The sequence below is a fragment of the Capricornis sumatraensis genome, chromosome 1 (assembly GCF_032405125.1).
Source record: "Capricornis sumatraensis isolate serow.1 chromosome 1, serow.2, whole genome shotgun sequence".
Classification (NCBI taxonomy): Eukaryota; Metazoa; Chordata; class Mammalia; order Artiodactyla; family Bovidae; genus Capricornis; species Capricornis sumatraensis.
The window spans coordinates 216,665,742-216,685,435 of NC_091069.1; the positions used below are offsets into that span (position 1 = coordinate 216,665,742).

The following is a 19,694-nucleotide window of genomic DNA, read 5'->3' on the forward strand; positions in this document are numbered from 1 at the left end:
AATAGGTCTTTCTGCTTTCATTTTGCCCTGCCCCCTTCAACCTATTTTCCACGCAGTAGTCAGAGTGATTCTCTAAAAATAAGTCAAATCATGTCACTCCCTTGTTCAACATTGTCAGGTAGCTTTTCACCACACCTAGGAAACAATCCAAAATCTTTTTAAAAAATTATTTATTTTTGGTTGTACTGGTTCTTCACTGATGTGCATGGGCTCTCTCTAGTTGTAGTGAGCAAGGGCTACTCTCTAGTTGTGGAGTGAGGGCCTCTCATTGTGATGGCTCCTCTTGTTGTGGAGCACAGGCTCTAGGGTGCCTGGGCTTTAGTAGTTGCGCACACAGACTCAGTAGTTGTGGCTCCTGGGCTTAGTTGCTCCACAGTATGCGGAATCTTACTGGATCATGGATTGAACCTGTGTCCTCTGCAATGGCAGGTGGATTCTTATCCACTGTGCCACCAGGGAAGTCCAACATGGATTTCATTGTTTTTCAGTCGCTAAATCTTGTCCGACTCTTTGCAACTCCTGACTGAAGCACATCAGGCTCCTCTGTCTTCCACTGTCTCCTGGAGTTTGCTCAAATTCATGTCCATTGAGTTGGTGATGCTATCTAACCATCTTATCCTCTGTCACCCCCTTCTCCTTTTGCCTTCAGTCTTTCCCAGCATCAAGGTCTTTTCCAATGAGTTGGCTCTTCACATCAGGTGGCCAAAGTATTGGAGCTTCGGTTTCAACATCAGTCTCTCCAATGAATATTCAGAGTTGATTTCCTTTAGGATTTACTGGTTTGATCTCCTTGCAGTCCAAGGGATGCTCAGAAGAGAAGCCAAAGTTGGAAGATGTCCAAAGTCTTTAATGCCTTCAAAGATTCCACATGAATTGGCCCCTCCAACCTTGCTTCCTACCACGCCCTCCTTGCTCACTAAGCTCCAGCAATGCTTGCTGACTTCCTTGTGGTTTCTCAAAGGTTCCCAGGATGCTTCTTGCCACAGGGCCTTTGCACTTCCTATTCACTCTGTCTGGAATGTTCTTTTTCTTACTTCAGGTCTGCTTGAATATTATCTTCTCAGAGAGACCTCTGACCATCCCATCAAATATAACACTTCATATATATGTAGGTGTGTGAGTATATATATATTCTACTTCAGTAGAAAAAGATTAAAAAACAAAAACAACCAGCTGTATTAGGCTGGATGTAGATTCTGTGGGTTCACTGAAGAGTACTCCTTTTGTTTGGACTTGAAGAATAAACAGAAATGTTTCAGGTACCTGTTACTAAAATTTAAGCTAGAATCTGCTTTGTCTTTATTTTAAAATTTTCTCTAATCTTAAAAAATATCTCATTAAGTTTCATATTCTGTTGTTTATTTGCTGTACTTATAACTTTCCTGTATTCTCTTCTATAACTTTGTCCTTTATCCTTTCCTCTGCTTCCCTATCTGTCAGGTCCTCTATATCATTTACTCTTTTCCATTATTTTAAATTATTTTAAAAAATTAGTTTATTATACATAGTTAAAGATTAAAATAATACTATAATATTATAATGAAATAAAGCATTTACTTCTTCACACTTTTAGGTTCTGCCTCCTAGGAATAATCATTTTCAGGTTTTTAAGCTGTTTCTAATGATATTTATATCCACAGTCCTAAATAATGTTAGTATATAGCTACCTCATGGTTTTCAATTTTGAAGTCATTATCTACTGATTTCATAGAATGAAAGATGAGGATTTAGCTTCCTTACAGTTGTTTCACCTTCCATTAGAAGATGTTTCTGCTCCCCTAGGAGAGGCTCCTATCACAATTTTATTGAAAAACCTTCCCAATTTCCACCACAATTTAGTCAAATCTATATTCCACCTTATATGATTATAGTATATAAGTATATGTACACCTTAGCCATGCAGTGTACTATGATTACATTTCCTTTCTTTCACAGTTCCCTTCTGGAGTTTATTATTATCCCATTATTTATCTGCTTAGTTTTCTAGGTGTTGATAAACAATTTTTCACCAAATCTACTTAGAGAAGTGTAAATATCTTCTCAACACATTGAAGCACTCCATGTAATCTATCCATTCTCTTTCTTTTTCCCTCAGAGACATACTTCTAAAAATCTGCCATTCTTTTACTGAACTCAGTCTGGTTATTCTCTAAGTCTGCTGCACTGCTGTCATCCTTGGATTTCTTCCCACCATCGTCCTGGTCCTGGGGATTCCCACTACCTCTCTCCTGTGTTGGAATGCTCATTTCCTGATTCCTGTGTCTTCTCCTTTCTTAGTTTACTCCCTCATTGTGGAGCTTCCTGAGAAAGGCTGCAAGGGAAGTACCAGGAGGCGAGACCTCGTCCAAGGTAAGGAGCAGCAGCTGCACTTTGCTGGAGCAGCCGTGAAGAGATACCCAATGTCCAAGGTAAGAGAAACCCAAGTAAGACAGTAGGTGTTGCAGGAGGGCATCAGAGGGCAGAAACACTGAAACCATAATCACAGAAAACGAGCCAAGCTGATCACACGGACCACAGCCTTGTCTAATTCAATGAAACTAAGCCATGCCGTGTGGGACCACCCAAGACAGGCGGGTCATGGTGGAGAGGTCTGACAGAATGTGGTCCACTGGAGAAGGGAATGGCAAACCACTTCAGTATTCTTGCCTTGAGAACCCCATGAACAGTACGAAAAGGCAAAATAGTAGGATAGTGAAAGAGGAACTCTCCAGGTCAGTAGGTGCCCAGTATGCTACTGGAGATCAGTGGAGAAATAACTCCAGAAAGAATGAAGGGATGGAGCCAAAGCAAAAACAATACCCAGTTGTGGATGTGACTGGTGATAGAAGCAAGGTCCGATGCTGTAAAGAGCAATATTGCAGAAGAACTTGGAATGTTAGGTCCATGAATCAAGGCAAATTGGAAGTGGTCAAACAGGAGATGCCAAGAGTGAATGTCGACATTTCAGGAATCAGTGAACTAAGATGGACTGGAATGGGTGAATTTAACTCAGATGACCATTATATCTACTACTGTGGGCAGGAATCCCTTAGAGAAATGCAGTAGCCATCATGGTCAACAGAAGGGTCCGAAATGCAGGACTTGGATGCAGTCTCAAAAATGACAGAATGATCTTGTTCATTCAATATCACAGTGATCCAAGCCTATGCCCCAACCAGTAATGCTGAAGAAGTTGACGTTGAATGGTTCTTTGAAGACCTACAAGACCTTTTAGAACTAACACCCAAAAAAGATGTACTTTTCATTGTAGGGGACTGGAATGCAAAAGTAGGAAGTCAAGAAACACCTGGAGTAACAGGCAAATTTGGCCTTGGAGTACGGAATGAAGCAGGGCAAAGGCTAATAGAGTTTCGCCAAGAGAATGCACTGGTCATAGCAAACACCCTCTTCCAACAACACAAGAGAAGACTCTACACATGGACATCACCAGATGGTCAACACCGAAATCAGATTGATTATATTCTTTGCAGCCAAAGATGGAGCTCTATATAGTCAGCAAAAACAAGACCGGGAGCTGACTGTGGCTCAGATCATGAACTCCTTATTGCTAAATTCAGACTTCAGTTGAAGAAAGTAGGGAAAACCACTAGACCATTCAGGTATGACCTAAATCAAATCCCTTAGGATTATACAGTAGAAGTGAGAAACTGATTTAAGGGACTAGATCTGATAGACAGAGTGCCTGATGAACTATGGACGGAGGTTTGTGACATTGTATAGGAGACAGGGATCAAGACCATCTCCAAGGAAAAGAAATGCAAAAAAGCAAAATGGCAGTCTGACAAGGCCTGAAAAATAGCTGTGAAAAGAAGAGAAGCGAAAAGCAAAGGAGAAAAGGAAAGATATAAGCATCTGAATGCAGAGTTCCAAAGAATAGCAAGAAGAGTTAAGAAAGCCTTCCTCAGCGATTAATGCAAAGAAACAGAGGAAAACAACAGAATGAGAAGACTAGAGATCTCTTCAAGAAAATTAGAGATACCAAGGGAACATTTCATGGAAAGATGGGCTGGATAAAGGATAGAAATGGTAGGGACCCAACAGAGGCAGAAGATATTAAGAAGTAGCAAGAATATACAGAAGAACTGTACAAAAAAGATCTTCATAACCCAGATAATCATGATGGTGTGATCACTTACCTAGAGCCAGACATTCTGGAATTTGAAGTCAAGTGGGCCTTAGAAAGCATCACTACGAACAAAGCTAGTGGAGGTGATGGAATTCCAGTTGAGCTATTTCAAATCCTGCAAGATGATGCTGTGAAAGTGCTGCACTCAATATGTCAGCAAATTTGGAAAACTCAGCAGTGGCCACAGAACTGGAAAAGGTCAGTTTTCATTCCAATCCCAAAGAAAGGCAATGCCAAAGAATGCTCAAACTACCACACAATTGCACTCATCTCACACCTAGTAAAGTAGTGCTCAAAATTCTCCAAGCCAGGCTTCAGCAATATGTGAACTGTGAACTTCCTGATGTTCAAGCTGGTTTTAGAAAAGGCAGAGAGGAACCAGAGATCAAATTGCCAACATCTGATAGATCACGGAAAAAGCAAGAGAGTTCCAGAAAAGCATCTATTTCTGCTTTATTGACTATGCCAAAGCCTTTGACTGTGTGGATCACAATCAACTGTGGAAAATTCCTCAAGAGATGGGAATACCAGACCACCTAACCTGCCTCTTGAGAAATCTGTATGCAAGCCAGGAAGCAACAGTTAGAACTGGACATGGAACAACAGACTGGTTCCAAATAGGAAAAGGAGTATGTCAAGGCTATATATTGTCACCCTGCTTATTTAACTTCTATGCAGAGTACATCATGAGAAACACTGGGCTCGAAGAAGCACAAGCTGGAATCAAGATTGCTGGGAGAAATATCAATAACCTCAGACATGCAGATGACACCACCCTTATGGCAGAGAGTGAAGAGGAACTAAAAAGCCTCCTGATGAAAGTGAAAGAGGAGAGTGAAAAAGTTGGCTTAAAGCTCAACATTCAGAAAATGAAGAGCATGGCACCTGGTCCCATCACTTCATGGGAAATAGATGGGGAAACAGTGGAAACAGTGTCAGGCTTTATTTTTGGGTTCCAAAATCACTGCAGATGGTGATTGCATCCATGAAATTAAAAGACGCTTGTCAAGGCTATGGCTTTTCCAGTGATCATATATGGAAATGAGAGTTGGACTGTGAGGAAAGCTGAAGTATTCATGCTTTTGAACTGTGGTGTTGGAGAAGACTCTTCAGAGTCCCTTGGACTGCAAGGAGATCCAACCACTTCATTCTGAAGGAGATCAGCCCTGGGATTTCTTTGGAAGGAATGATGCTAAAGCTGAAACTCCAGTACTTTGGCCACCTCATGCGAAGAGTTGACTCATTGGAAAAGACTCTGATGCTGGGAGGGATTGGGGGCAGGAGGAGAAGGGGACGACAGAGGATGAGATGGCTGGATGGCATCACTAATTCAATGGACATGAGTTTGGGTAAACTCTGGGAGTTGTGATGGACAGGGAAGCCTGGTGTGCTGTGATTCATGGGGTCGCAAGAGTCGGACATGACTGAGCGACTGAACTGAACTGAACTGAATGTCTGAAAATATCTTTGACACTTGCATTTAATTGATCATTTGTCAAGATATAGAATCCTAGATTGGAAATAATTTTCCTTAATGTTTTTAATTCCTTATGTTTATCCTTAAAGTAGTGACAGTTCATGATGAAGTGCTTTGGTACGTTTGCTTTGCCATCCATCATGCTGAGTGGACTTGTTCAATATAGAAATCCCCTTCAGTACTTAGAATACTTATTTTTGGAGTAGATTAATTCCTGGATAGTTTTCTCCCTTCCATTTTCTCTGTTCTCTCTTTCTGGAACTCTATTAATGAAGTATTTGATATCCTGGCTTGATCCTCTAATATTCTTTTCTTCTCTCCATCTTGTTACCTTTTCTTCTACTTTCTGTGTTATTTCTTCATTTTTATCATTTAAGCCAAATATTATATTTTTATTTCAGTTCTTGTACTTTGATACTCATTTCTGTTCTCTTTTTATAGCCCTCTGTTCACGTTTCATAGATATAATATCTTCTCTTTTGTCTCTAAGGATATGAATTATGCTCTTTTTTGACACTTTTTCTTCCCACATTGTTCTTTTTTTGCTTATTTGTTTGATCCTGATTCTGTCTTTCATATCAGAAGTGTTCCTCAAATGATAGGTTATTTTTGACTTTTGTGTTTAAAAATGAGTCTTCAAAATGTTACTGGAAACTCTGTGTGCCTACTAGGTAAGGGCTTGTTTACTGGTATATGTTTCATTGGATATGCATATAACTTTTAATTAAAAGTTATTTAGTGTTCAGAGGTACTAATAGTTGTTGGCACCCAGAGGTATTTTCTTTTTTTAAACTTTCTTTAATCAATTAATCAGTGTCTTACAGTTTTTAGTGTATAAGTCTTTCAATTCATTGGTTAAGTTTATTCCTAAGCCAGAGGTATCTTCTTTTGAGCTAGCTCATTTTACCACAGAGGGCTCCTCCAATTTCCTGGGTATTGATATATAAGCTTGGTTGTCTGTGTTCTGGGAAGTGAGTGGGTGACAGGGACTGGGAGGTCTCACCCTGAAATATACAGACCTTCACTCTAGCTCTTGCCTTATATCATATCCCACTTTTGTGTATCCTCAAGTCCAAAGACTCTTGCATTCAGGTTTTCTAGAGTGTAAACCTTTAGTATCCTGCCAGGATGGTAGGTGGAGGCTGCCTGGGGTTGCAGAGGGCATCTAAGCATCTGTTTGCACCTTTAAAAAACATTCAAACAGCCCTGTTTTCAGATCTACTCTTCTCTCCCACTTTGAGAGATATTTGGTGAGCCTTTGTAATGTGATTGGGTTTGCTCCTTTTTAGGATTCCATGGACTCCCACACTCTCCACAAGCATTAGGTTTCAATATCCATAGCCTGCTGATTATCTCTCATCCATACCTTACTTTCGGTTTTCCAAATTTTGGTCAACATTTTTTTCATCAAATGTCATCTCCTTTCCCGTTCTTTTTACCTTATGTATTTATTCACTTTTAATTAATTTAGTGTCATTTTAGTGGTATTTGGGGATGGACACAGAGATAAACATATGCATTTAATCATTTATGTTTAACCAAAAGCATTACCTTCTATTTTTGAATATCTTTCATCTTCATTAGATAACTATAGGAAGTGGGAAATTTAAAACTTCTGCCCCTTATGTTTTCTTTATCTATAGTTTTAAGTCAACAAAAATATTGAACTCTCTGTACTGGCTTTACTTTGATCTGTTTTTCACATTCTCCTTTTGGATCCAAGGCCCCAAACAATGGAGCCACACTGTCTTGGTAGAGCTCATATGGAGCTAGTAAGGAAGAAAAACTGGCAGCAAAAAGCATGGGATCTATTTTAAGCTGGTTTTAAATGATACTGTCCTGTTCTCTAACATATTATGTTTCTTTTCTGGCTTCTTATTTTTTTTAAACTGTTCCAATTTTTGATGTCTGTGTCTTTTCCTTATAAAGAATTTCAGGAGCCCCTTTTTTACATTTAAATTTTCCATATAGTTTTACTTCCTATTTTTTCTCTTCTTATTGACCTGAACCTTTTGTTGCCTCACCTTCTTGACCCTTGTTTCTGTGGCAGCACTCCACTAATCCCTGCTCCATGGAGGAATATCCATTTTGCCCTTTGGAGGCTATGGCTTTCCTCCTATCCTTGAGAACTTTCTTTACACAATTAAAAACAAAGTCCTACCTATTTTCTGGCCTCCTGAATGAGAGTGGGGCTTTCCTCTCTTTAATTAGCTTTCTTATTAGACTATTAATTTATCTTCTTTCAAATGGGAATTTATTCTCCACTTAAATGAGGCTTTTTTCCTCCAGAACCTGGGAAATTTCAAGTGTCTGGAATGCATGGTCACAAAAAGTAGTACTTTTTACTTTACATGCTAACAACCTCAGTTCTTTCTGGCTCATAATTCCTATCACTTGTATTAATTCATTTCCAATTTAATAAGAATGTTCTGGCCTTTAGCATTCTTAAACAGAGAAGCAGTCTTAATTATTTACTCTTACAGTTCAGTTGTAATTGTCTAACTTCTAGGGAAGTCTGCCCTCAGCCATGTCCCAAGGTAACTTTACTTTTGCTACAGTCCCTTTCTATTTCCCAGTAATGATCTATGATCATTTATATTCCAGCTCAGTATCTTGTCTCTTTCCAAAGTCTGCATGTAAAAAAATTTCATCTCTGAGTGGTTTCCTGTTACAACCAACAAGCAGGAAGAATTCCAAATGTAGCTGCTTTTGTGTGAAAAAGATATTCGGTCTTCACTTTTAGTCTAGCTTCTCTTGCCAAAGTTACCTTCAGAGGCCCTGAGTTGGCAAACTATAAAATGGCCCCTGGTTATCCCTGCCCTCTTGCTATTCACAGCCTTCTGCAACCCCTTTGAGTTGAGTGTGCCCTGGAATTGTGGTTTCATCTCTAATGAATAGAACGAAGCAAAAGCAGTGGGATGCCACTTCTGAGATTAAGTTAGAGAGACTGTGGCTTCTATCTTGGGCACCCTCTCTTGAACTCTCTCTTTCTTACTCGCTTGTTTTGAGACAGACTAGCTGCCATGTTGCCAGGCTCTTCTATGGAAAAGTTCATGTTGGAAGGAATTGAGGGGGTCTTCTCTTCCCCTTCTTCAGCCAACATTGAACTGAGGCTCTCAGCCCAACAACCATGAGGAAGTAAATCCTGTTGACAACTACACAAGGGAGCTTGGAAGTCAACCTGCCCCCAGCTGAGCCTTTTAATGAGACTGCAGCAGCTGACACCCTAACACCAACCTCATGAGAGGTACTGAGCAAGAGGCATCCAGCTAAGCCACACATTCAGATCTCTGATACTCAGAAATAAATGTTCACTGTTTGAAGCCACTGATTTTGATGACAATTTGTTATATAACAATACATAACTAATGCAAGTCCTATGGCCAGACTGTTAACTTTTAGTCTGTGTTTTTTACATGGGAAATTTCTTTTTAGGTCATTCTTGCCTCTGGATATCACTTTAACTGCTCAACATAATATTTTCTCTAAATTCCTCATTGAAAGCAGGGAATGGCAGTTGTCAGTCATGTTCATAATTGCATATTGATGACTAGCACAGTGCCTTGCACTTGAATATAGGCATTGGACTATTATATATTTCCTGGATTTGACCCTTTATAGTCTTGTTCTAGTTTATAAATTCTGAGCATAAATAAATGTCCTAGTTTATAAATAACTTTTCACTTTCCATATTGCCATTTCTTTGGGAGATTTAAGAGTTAGAAAACCTGCTGGTCTAGTTATTTTGGGCTTTCTCTCCTTTAACCTGCTGTCCCACCTCTAGAACTTCAACACTGCTGTCTTAGTTGAAGCATCACCTCTCTCCTTCTCCAGCAGAGCTGAGACCATGTGTATGCTGGCTCTTCCCACTCCTGCCTGGACTGGAGAAGCAGCCCCCTTTTCCAAGGGAGGTTGTGGCGCCGTGTTCCAACAGGAGACATTCAATCACACAACACCCTAACCATCTGGTAGAGTAAAGCATTAGTGTGTTTATCATTATTCTAAAAGTAAGAGAGAGAGAGAGGGTGTGTGTGTGTGTGTGTGTGTGTGTGTGTGTGTGTGTATTCTGGAGAGTTGAGTGTCAAGCCTTAAGTCACTTGAAATTTAGAAGTAGAATCACTAAAATTCAAGTATCCTAAAAGAGGAAATATAGAGATTCATGGAGATGAAATTTAGAGATCCAAATCTAAGAAATTCAAATTTGAATCTTGGCTCCACCATGCTGGGTCATCTTAGAAATTATTCAAACATCTTGAGTCAGTTTCTCATCTGTAACATGGAAGTAATTCCTACTTTAATAGGGTTTTTAGGTATTATTCTTGATCCAATATTCTGTTCATTTCACATTTAACTTAAAATTTCTTTGCAATAGGTTCAGTTCATAATTATAATGATGGTATAAACTTTGAATTTTGGTTGACAATTTACAAATAGCAAGAAAACATGGTATATTTGTTAATAATCAATATTACCACTAGCACTTTTCTTTTATTCATCTTTAAAACACCAATGAAACCAAAAAATATTATTTATCACTAACATTCAGAATCTTCCTCCATTTGCCTTTATTTGCTATACTGTCATAAATAGGATCAAATATTCTAGTATGACAATATTCTAATTCTTGGCTATTGGAAAATTGCCCACTGTTTTAATAAGTTTGGGTTACTACAACAAAATACCAGAGGCTGCATAGTTCAAACAACAAATACTATTTCTCAAAGTTTTGGAGACTGTGAAGTTCAAGATCAAAGTGCCAACAGATTTGGTGTCTGGTAAGGACCCTGATTCAAAATGGCCATTCTCTTACTGTGTCTTCACATGGTGAAAGGAGTGAGGAAGCTTTCTTTCATAAGAGCACTAATTCCATTCAGGAGATTAGCTCATCTCTCAAGACGCAATCACCTCTGGCAGACCCATCTCCACACATCATACTAGTGATTATATTTAACATATGAATTTGGGAAGACATTCAGTCCATAGCATCCACCATTTCTAAAATGGTCAGCAGTTCAGAAATAAGATTTTGTTAGGAAAACAAAATTCAAATCAAAATGAGTCTGTTGTTTAGTTGCTAAGTTGTGTCCAACTCTTTGCAACCCCATGGACTGTATCCTGCCAGGCTCCTCTGACCATAGGATTTCCTAGGCAAGAACTGAAGTGGGTTGCCATTTCCTTCTCCAAGGGATCTTCTTGGCCTAGGGACTGGACCTGAGTCTCCTGCATTGCAAGTGGATTCTTTACCACTAAGCCACCAGGGAAGCCCCAAAATAAGTATGTTGTTGTTCTGTTGCCTAGTCATGTCTGACTCTTTGCGACTCCATGGACTGCAGCATGCCAGGCCTCCTGGTCCCTCACCATCTCCCAAAGTTTGCTGATGCCATAGACAAGAACTTGTCCACTCCTGTTTAAATAAAACACTGCTGAAATAATCGTGCATACACAGGAAAGAAGACAAATACATTATCTTACAACTTTAGAATGACAGAAAAACAAAACCTTAAAGAACAACTGTATTTAAAATATACTGTCTAAAATATTAAACAGCAAGTACTCTAAAAGTTTCTTTGGCAAAAATGTAATGTTTCAACAAATAAGACATAAATATATAAAGATTTCTAATCTTAGAGGTTTTAAATGGTCATTTGCAACACAGTAGAACTTGCCAAGGAAACCTTAGAGATTACATAGATAAATGTTTTATTTATTTTACAGAAAAGGAAGCCAGGTCCAGAGAGGTTAAATGCCTACCTAAGCTGAAACTCCAATACTTTGGCCACCTGATGCAAAGAGCTGACTCATTTGAAAAGACCCTGATGCTGGGAAAGATTGAGGGCAGGAGAAGGGGACAACAGAGGATGAGATGGTTGGATGGTATTACCAACTCGATGGACATGGGTTTGGGTGAACTCCAGGAGTTGGTGATGGACAGGGAGGCCTGGCGTGCTGCAGTTCATGGGGTCACAAAGAGTCGGACATGATTGAGCGACTGAACTGAACTGAACTGAGGTTAAGGACAGAGCCAGGATATGAGCCAGAACTTTAGTCCAGAACCTTCTGCATGACACCAAGCTACATTTCATGTCTTTGTTTGTTTATTTGTTGAAAGACCAGCACTCTTTCACTAACTGTGTTGGTACCATCACCTGCTTCCTACCTCTTTCTGGGACTGGTTGAATTGCTCTATCAGTTGTGTTTGTGCCAGCATTACTCTTTCCAGTTCATCTGACTTCTTTCTCATTTCCTTCCTCAGGTCTTCTGAAACTGAACCATTACTGTCAATTTCCTTCTTCAAACGTGATTCAAATTCTACAACCAAACTTTTAAGGTTTTCAATTTCTTTCTCCTTTAACGCAGATTCTTCAGTATATTGAACATGGGATTTACGGAGTTTTTCTTCAAGAGCAGCGAGTTTGAATCTTAGATCTTTAGTAGCACCTTCGATTAAGTCGGATATCTGTAAGATAAGTCTTGCATTAGTTTGCAGGTAATAGTCTCTAGGTATCCAGAGAATTCTCTTGGTTTTAAGAGTTTTATTCTAAATAATTGGTATTCTCTTCTGATCTGATGAAAACAAATCTTATGACCTATATAGGCCTTCATGATTTTAAAAGTTAAGACTAAGATTTTATTTTTATCACTGAAAATGGAATTGCATTAATCACTTGAACATACTTTGAAATACCTAAATCTTTGTAACTGAACTGAACTACCAAGGACAACTCAAGTCTTGATCAAGTGCCTGTCTGGACTAATTTTAGGGTAACTTTGGGACCTAGAAATACCTGATGTTTGGGGATGCATGTAGGAGAGCATCATGGCTACAGTCAGTCAGTCAGTTCAGTCTCTCAGTCATGTCCGACTCTTTGTAACCCCATGGACTGCAGCATGCCAGGCCTCCCTGTCCATTGCCAACTCCCGGAGTTTACTCAAACTCATGTCCATTGAGTCGGTGATGCCATCCAACCATCTCATCCTCTGTCATCCCCTTCTCCTCCTGCCTTCGATCTTTCCCAGCATCAGGGTCTTTTCAAATGAGTTAGTTCTTCACATCAGGTGGCCAAAGTATTGGAGTTTCAGCTTCAGAATCTGTCCTTCCAATGAATATTCAGGACTGATTTCCTTTAGGATGGACTGATTGGATCTTCTTGCAGTCCAAGGGACTCTCAAGAGTTTTCTCCAACACCACAGTTCAAAAACATCAATTCTTTGGTGCTACAGTCTACTCAAATCATACTAGTAAGGTTTCCTTTGATGTATTTTTTTTTCATCCTTGTATATAATGATTGAAGGTACCCTAGATACCACATCTTCTATAGTAGCCCTGCCCAATAGAACTTTCTTCAGTGACAGAATACATGAGCAAATTTGGGAAATTCAGCAGTGGCCATAGGACTGGAAAATGTCAGTTTTCATTCCAGTCTCAAAGAAGGGCAATGCCAAAGAATGTTCAAACTACCATACAACTGCACCCTCATTTCACATGCTAGTAAGGTTATGCTCAAAATCTTTCAAGGTAGGTGTCAGCAGTATGTGAACTGAGAACTTCCAGATGTACAAGCTGGATTTAGAAAAGGCAGAGGAAGTAGAGATCAAATTGCCAATGTTTGTTGGATCATAAAGAAAGAAAGGAAACTCCAGAAAAGTATCTATTTCTACTTCATTGACTATGCTAAAGCCTTTGACTATGTGGATCACAACAAACTGGAAAATTCTTAAAAGAGATGGAAATACATGACCACCTTACCTGCCTTCTGAGAAACTTGTATGTGGGTCAATAAATGACATATAGAACCAGATATGGAACAATGGACTGTTTCAAAATAGGGAAAGGAGTACCTCAAGGCAGTATATTGTCACCCTGCTTATTTAACTTATATACAGAGTACATTATGTGAAAGATGGCCTGGATGAAGCACAAGCTGGAATCAAGGCTGTTGGAGAAATATCAACAACCCCAGATATGCAGATGATACCACTCTAGTGGCAGAAAGTAAAGAGGAACTGATGTGTTTCTTGATGAAGGTGAAAGAGGAGAGGGAAAAGCTGGCTTGAAACTGAATATTAAAAAAAAACTAAGATCATGGCATCTGGTCCCATCACTTCACAGTAAAGAGCTGGGGAAAAAATGGAAACAGTGACAGATTTTATTTTCTTGGGCTCTGAAAATCACTGCAGATGGTGACTGCAGCCATGAAATTAAAAGATGCTTGCTCCTTGGAAGAAAAGCTATGACAAACCTGGACAGCATATTAAAAAGCAGAGACGTCACTTTGCTGACAAAGGTCTATATAGTCAAAGCTATGGTTTTTCCAGTAATCATGTACAGATGTGAGAGCTGTACCATAAAGAAGGCTGAGCACTGACGAAACTATGCTTTTGAACTGTGGTGCTAGAGAATATTCTTGAGAGCCCCTTGGACAGCAAGGAGATGAAACCAGTCAATCTTAAAGGAGATCAACCCTGAATATTCATTAGTGGGACTGATGTTGAAGCTGAAGCTCCAATACTTTGGCTACTTGATGAGAAAAGCTGACTCACTGGAAAAGACCCTGATGCTGGGAAAGACTGAAAGCAAAAGGAGAAGGGGGCGGCAGAGAATGAGATGATTAGATAGAGTCACCGACTCAGGGGACATGAATTTGAATAGACTCCAGAAAACAGTGAAGGACTGGGGAGCCTGGTGTGCTGCAGCCCATGGGGTTGCAAAGAATCAGACACAACTTAGTGACTGAACAACAAGAAGAAATATTCTGCACTGTCTTATGTGGTAGCCACTACCCACATGTGACTATTGATAGTGGTGTACTGGTAAATACTTCCCTTATAGCTCAATTAGTAAAGAATCAGCCTGCAATGCAGGAGACCCTGGTTTGATTCCTGGGTCAGGAAGATCCGCTGGAGAAGGGATAGGCTATCCATTGCGGTACTCTTGGGCTTCCCTTGTGGCTCAGCTGGTAAACAATCCACCTGCAATGTGGGAGACCTGGGTTTGATCCCTGGTTTGGGAAGATCCCCTAGAGAAGGGAAAGGCTACCCACTTCAGTATTCTGCCCTGAAGAATTCCATGGACTATAAAGTCCATGGGGGTCGCAAAGAGTCAGACACAACTGCACTGGTAAATATTTAACAATGGACTCTTTCTCTCTCTCTCACACACACACACACACACAGAAGTCAGATTTGCATTCAGTTTCCATGGTGTAAACACTCTCACCATGACCAATTCCAAGCTATGAAGGTGAAATCACTGATCACTGAGCTGAGAAGAAATGTTAACAGTAGGCTCTCACTTGCTAGTATGGGCTATTGCACCCTTGAAATGTGGCAAACATGAGTGAGGAACTCAATTTTCAATTTTATTTAACTTTAATTAATTAAAACTTAAGTAGGCACAGAAGTTACTATATTAGACAATGCAGTTCTAGAGGATACCACAATACTTTGAAAATATACTGCTTCTGAAGGTGGTACCTCTAGACAAACAGAGGAAAGAACAACTTGAGAAACTTTTCAGTGTCACAGCATCTTTAGAAGGGAAAAGACTGCTTATTTTTCTCCTTAAAAAAGCAAAACAAATAACACAAAACAGACCAGGAAGAGCAAAGCTGCTTCTGACAAAACATATCATTATTTATGCTACGGATATTGTCATATTATAAATATTAGTACAACAAGAAATCAGCCCATGAAGAATCTGGAAAGCATTTACAGACTAAAGTTCCAAGGATTTTGTGAACCATTACTTAAGAGTTATGTACCCAAAATGTGTTTCAAATGTTAAATTTACATTAATAATAACTTTTACAAGAAATCTATTCACCACAGTTTTTATAAATTAATATTCCATTTTCTTCAATTAACCCAGGGAAGAAGAGGGTCACTTCTGGGTCTGAGCAGTAGTTTCCTTCATCCAGAGGAGAGTTGCCACTAAAACAGAGCAGGTTATCTTGGGAAGAGGAGGCTCAGAGAGCCATAAACATGCTTTGATTTTTTAATAAGGGAGTCAACAATAAAAAAAAAAAATCAAGAGAATTCACTCACAAAATCTGGACTTAGGGCTGCTCTTAAAAGACTGTAGCCCTGGCAAGTTGGGGCTTGCCTTTCAGCATTCCCCTGCTGATGGTCCTGGGCCACCTGGGAGAGTAACAGCAGTCACAGGGTGAGGGGAAAAGGGGAGTTGGGGCAGAAGCCGGGAAGTAAGGGCATGTCTAGGACAGGACTGTCCAGAAGAGAAGGAGGGGGCCTTAGGTGAGCCGAGGCTACAACTCCCAGCGCATGCTCCATTGTCCCATTGTCCCAAATAGGACTGCACTTACAAAACACAAATTCAGAGATTAAATTATTATTAAGAATTTCAAGACAGCATTAAGCCTGCTGTCTTTGTATGGGGACCTATGATACCACATTCACGTGGCTGGCCCTGACTATTCACAGTGAGCTACTGAAAAACTACCATATCCCCTGTACAACAAAGTGGAGGCCCTAAGTCTCATTTAATGCTAATTTACATAAATTCTTAATGAGTTTATTCAAAACATAACTTTACCACTAGGCCTTGGTTAATATACTCACAAAAAAGACACACACACACACGCACACACACACACTCTACTTTCAGGTCTTATGAAAACAAGGGAACCTTGTCAAAACCTTATATTTTGTTTAGTAAACATTGTTTAAGAAATTATGGACGTCTGATATGTAAAAAATATTTCCCCTTCATTCAAAACTAAAATTGAAAATATTTGCAGCTAAAAGGGATAGACTTTAGTTGTTGGTAAAATTTAGGTATGTAAAACACATCATTATCATTTGTTGGACATTTGAGGTATTAGAATATCTAACCATGTTAATTATTAGTTATGTAATTTATGCTGTTTTAAAAACACATTTATTTAGTAGGAAAAATTCCATACATAGCTAGATTATATTCTTATATAATTTATCTCAGTCATTCATTATGGAGCATAGCCAAATCATTCTATCTAAAAATAAGCTGTGATGACCATGAAGAAATCTATAAGAGTTAGAAACATAGTGTTGTCCTTTTAGGAGGAAATAACCAACATCTACAGTTTCAAATCCATTAAATGATGATGAATACCATAATGACAGACCTTCATTTGTAGTTCTTCTTGTTCTTTCTTATACTTTTGGATTATTTCTTGGTGTTTTTCCTTTTCAATATTAAGTTCCAGTTTAGCTTCTTCCTTAAAGAGAAGAGCTTGCTCCTGAAATTCAACCAAATGTTGGGCTCTTTCCTTGGTAATTTCAGCTTCAATCTAGAAAATAGCATTTAACATACATATTATCATAAATAAATTTAACACCATATTATCATAAGTAAATTAAGCCTATTTTCAGACTCATTTTTTTCTCCCAGGTTTGTTGATATAATTGACATACAGCACTATATAAGTTTAAGGTGTACAGTATAAAGATTTCACTTACATATATCCTGAAGTTATTATCACAAAAGTTTACAGAACATCCATCATCTCATACAGATACAAAATTAAAGGAATAGAACTTTTCTTGTGATGAGAACTCTTAGGGTCTAATCATTTAAAAATTCTAATTCTAACATGAATTTTTAAATTCTAATGTTAAAAAAAAATCTGATTCAGAACTTGGACCAGAGAAGCTGACCTTGGGTCAAATATCTCCAGATCTTCTAAGACTTTTAAGACCTGTAAAATGAGTAGAAAAGGTAGGACAATATAAGTTTTCAGAAATGCTAAAAGCTTAGTCTTCTGTACATTTATAGTGTAAACTCTGTCCTTTGCCAGCAACCCTATAAGGAAAAAAAAAAGAAGAAAAGATTTTGAGGCTCTCACACTAATTTCTGTTGAAAACTCAGAGTGGATACAAGGTATAAATGCTGATTTTTTAAAAATGAGCCTTTCTTGATGGAGACCACAGACAGTTTTGGAGTCATAGATTATCATTTTAATGAGATTGAGGCCAGAAGGGTGATTGAAGGAAAACATAGTCAGTGATGCTTGTATCCAGATTTCTACTCAGAACCACAGTGTTGGAAGGGACCTTAAAAATCCCCTAGTTCATTTTCTCAAGCTTCCATGAATTGTGGAAGGATAAACAAAGGCTTTGGACTCAGAGTTTAAATCCTGGCTCTACATCCTGGCTCTGCCACTCTAGCTGTGTGATCTTAAATTGTGACTGTAACCTCTCCTGGTGGGGTTATAACTGATTCCCTTGAGGGTTGTTATGAGGATTAAATGAGACGAAACATCTGTGTAAAGCTCTTGCAGGAGCAGGAATTCAACAGTCAGTGGAGATTACTTCTACACTCTGACTTCAATCTCTACCATGGACTCTGCACCAAATGATTATCTGCTCTATGCATTGACACCACCAGAAACCATAACTCACTCCTTCCCCAGCAGGCACTTCCATTTTCAGACAGCACTAAGCATTAGGAAGCTTTTCCTTTAGTTGAGCCAACATCTCTCTCCCTGTGGTTTTTAGTCATTGGTTTTGGCTCTGCCTACTTGAGCAAGAGAGAACAAATCCATGAGTACTGGAGTCATTTACGCCTGGGAGTTTATCTAGTGGATTAGAGAAGGGATCCCAGTGACAGGTTGGCTCTAGATTTACATTGTGCCATTATAAATTATTTAGATTATAAATTCTAAAACCAAGTAAAAGCAGATAACTTGGGAGAAAAACTGTCAAGCCTGACTTACTGTGACTGTGATTCTCAAGCCAGTAAGAGGAGAGAGGTCAACTTGAATTTCTCAAGGGAACACTAAAACTGGGAAACAGAAAGCTCGCTAAGGAACTTTGCAGGAAGCCCTTTAAATTACATAAAATGCAGATAGAAGACCAGCCTCAGTATAGGGTCAGTGGGGCTTATTGCACTGGTCATTTGCCTCAAGGCAAAGCACTTATGCTTATACTCACTGCACCGGAGTTGTTTTGGCTCTTTCAAAATAAGTTTCTAGATTGTTTGGAGGAAAGAATACCGATAATCATTTAGGCACATGACAGAATTGTTCAGATAAGTTGTTATCAGGTTGTGAAAAACAAGGAAAGCCTCAGGGCACTTAAGAGAAAAAAGCAGATGTTCTTCTGAATTTCAGTTACTTTTGTTCTTGCCTCCTGGTAACCATATAGATACATCATAGGTGTCTCAAACAAACTGTCTGTACCAGAGATCTTGATACAATCCCCCCACCCGTTCCTTCCTCAGTGCTCCCTATCTCAGGATGTGTGCCACTGCCCGTGGAGTTATTCAAGTCAGTAACTGGAGGAATTGCCTTTCACACTTCTCTCTCCTTTACCCTCTACACCTAATCCACCATCAAGCCCTGCTCATTTTGCCTCCAAAAGATACACTGAATCTATTGATTTCTCTGTACTTCTTACTATCACCACCCTAGTTGTGGTCACCACCACCTCCTGACTTGCCTCCTTATTTCTATTCCTGCCTCTCTCCAACCCCTGATACACAGCAGAGTGTTCTTCACAAACTGTACATTGAATTCTTTTATTCCCTCTTGATGGCTTTTCACTGCATTATAAAATCCAAACTCCCAATCCAAACTCTTCTACTAGAACACCACCAGCCCCTATGACACCTTTGCAAGAATCAACAAAGCACACCTTCCTTAGATAAACACAGCCTTGGGCAGGGCACAGGACATGGTGAGCAGAGCTCAGGCCTGGTTTCAGCTCCCTTCTCTCCCCTGGCCTATGCTATTATTATTCATGGCACAAGCAGGATACCACGTATGGCAGCCCTGGACTTCTCCAACCTGACTTTCAAACTGTATTTCCCATTTGACTACTGTGCTCTAGCCATGCTGGAATAGATAAGTTAAGAACACATGAAAAGAGGAAATCAAATACAAAACATTCATAAAACTTTGAGTTAATAGTCCACAAGATACTTTGACACTATTTTAAAAAAGAGAGTAAATAAACATTTTTTTGAGAAGCTAAAGAAAAATTGGTGCTGAGGTACTAAAATGTCAAGTGTTCAAAAAATTTTGCTTGTGTAGTTAATTGGTAGAGCCAAATAGTTATTTTAGGATAGAAAGACATCTTTCAAAATATGGACTCAAG

At 39.2% G+C, this 19,694-nt stretch overlaps 1 protein-coding gene across 1 annotated transcript in view; it reads right to left on the reverse strand.

Annotated features, from left to right (window-relative positions):
- The window catches only part of LEKR1 (leucine, glutamate and lysine rich 1), a 224,946-nt gene that overhangs the window by 6,835 nt on the left and 198,417 nt on the right, over positions 1 to 19,694 (reverse strand). The window contains exons 10-11 of the mRNA XM_068988656.1: positions 16,724 to 16,888; positions 11,761 to 12,060 (exon numbers count right to left, since the gene is read on the reverse strand). Of these exons, the coding sequence (XP_068844757.1) occupies positions 11,761 to 12,060; positions 16,724 to 16,888 (465 nt within the window). The remainder of the gene's footprint in view (positions 1 to 11,760; positions 12,061 to 16,723; positions 16,889 to 19,694) is intronic.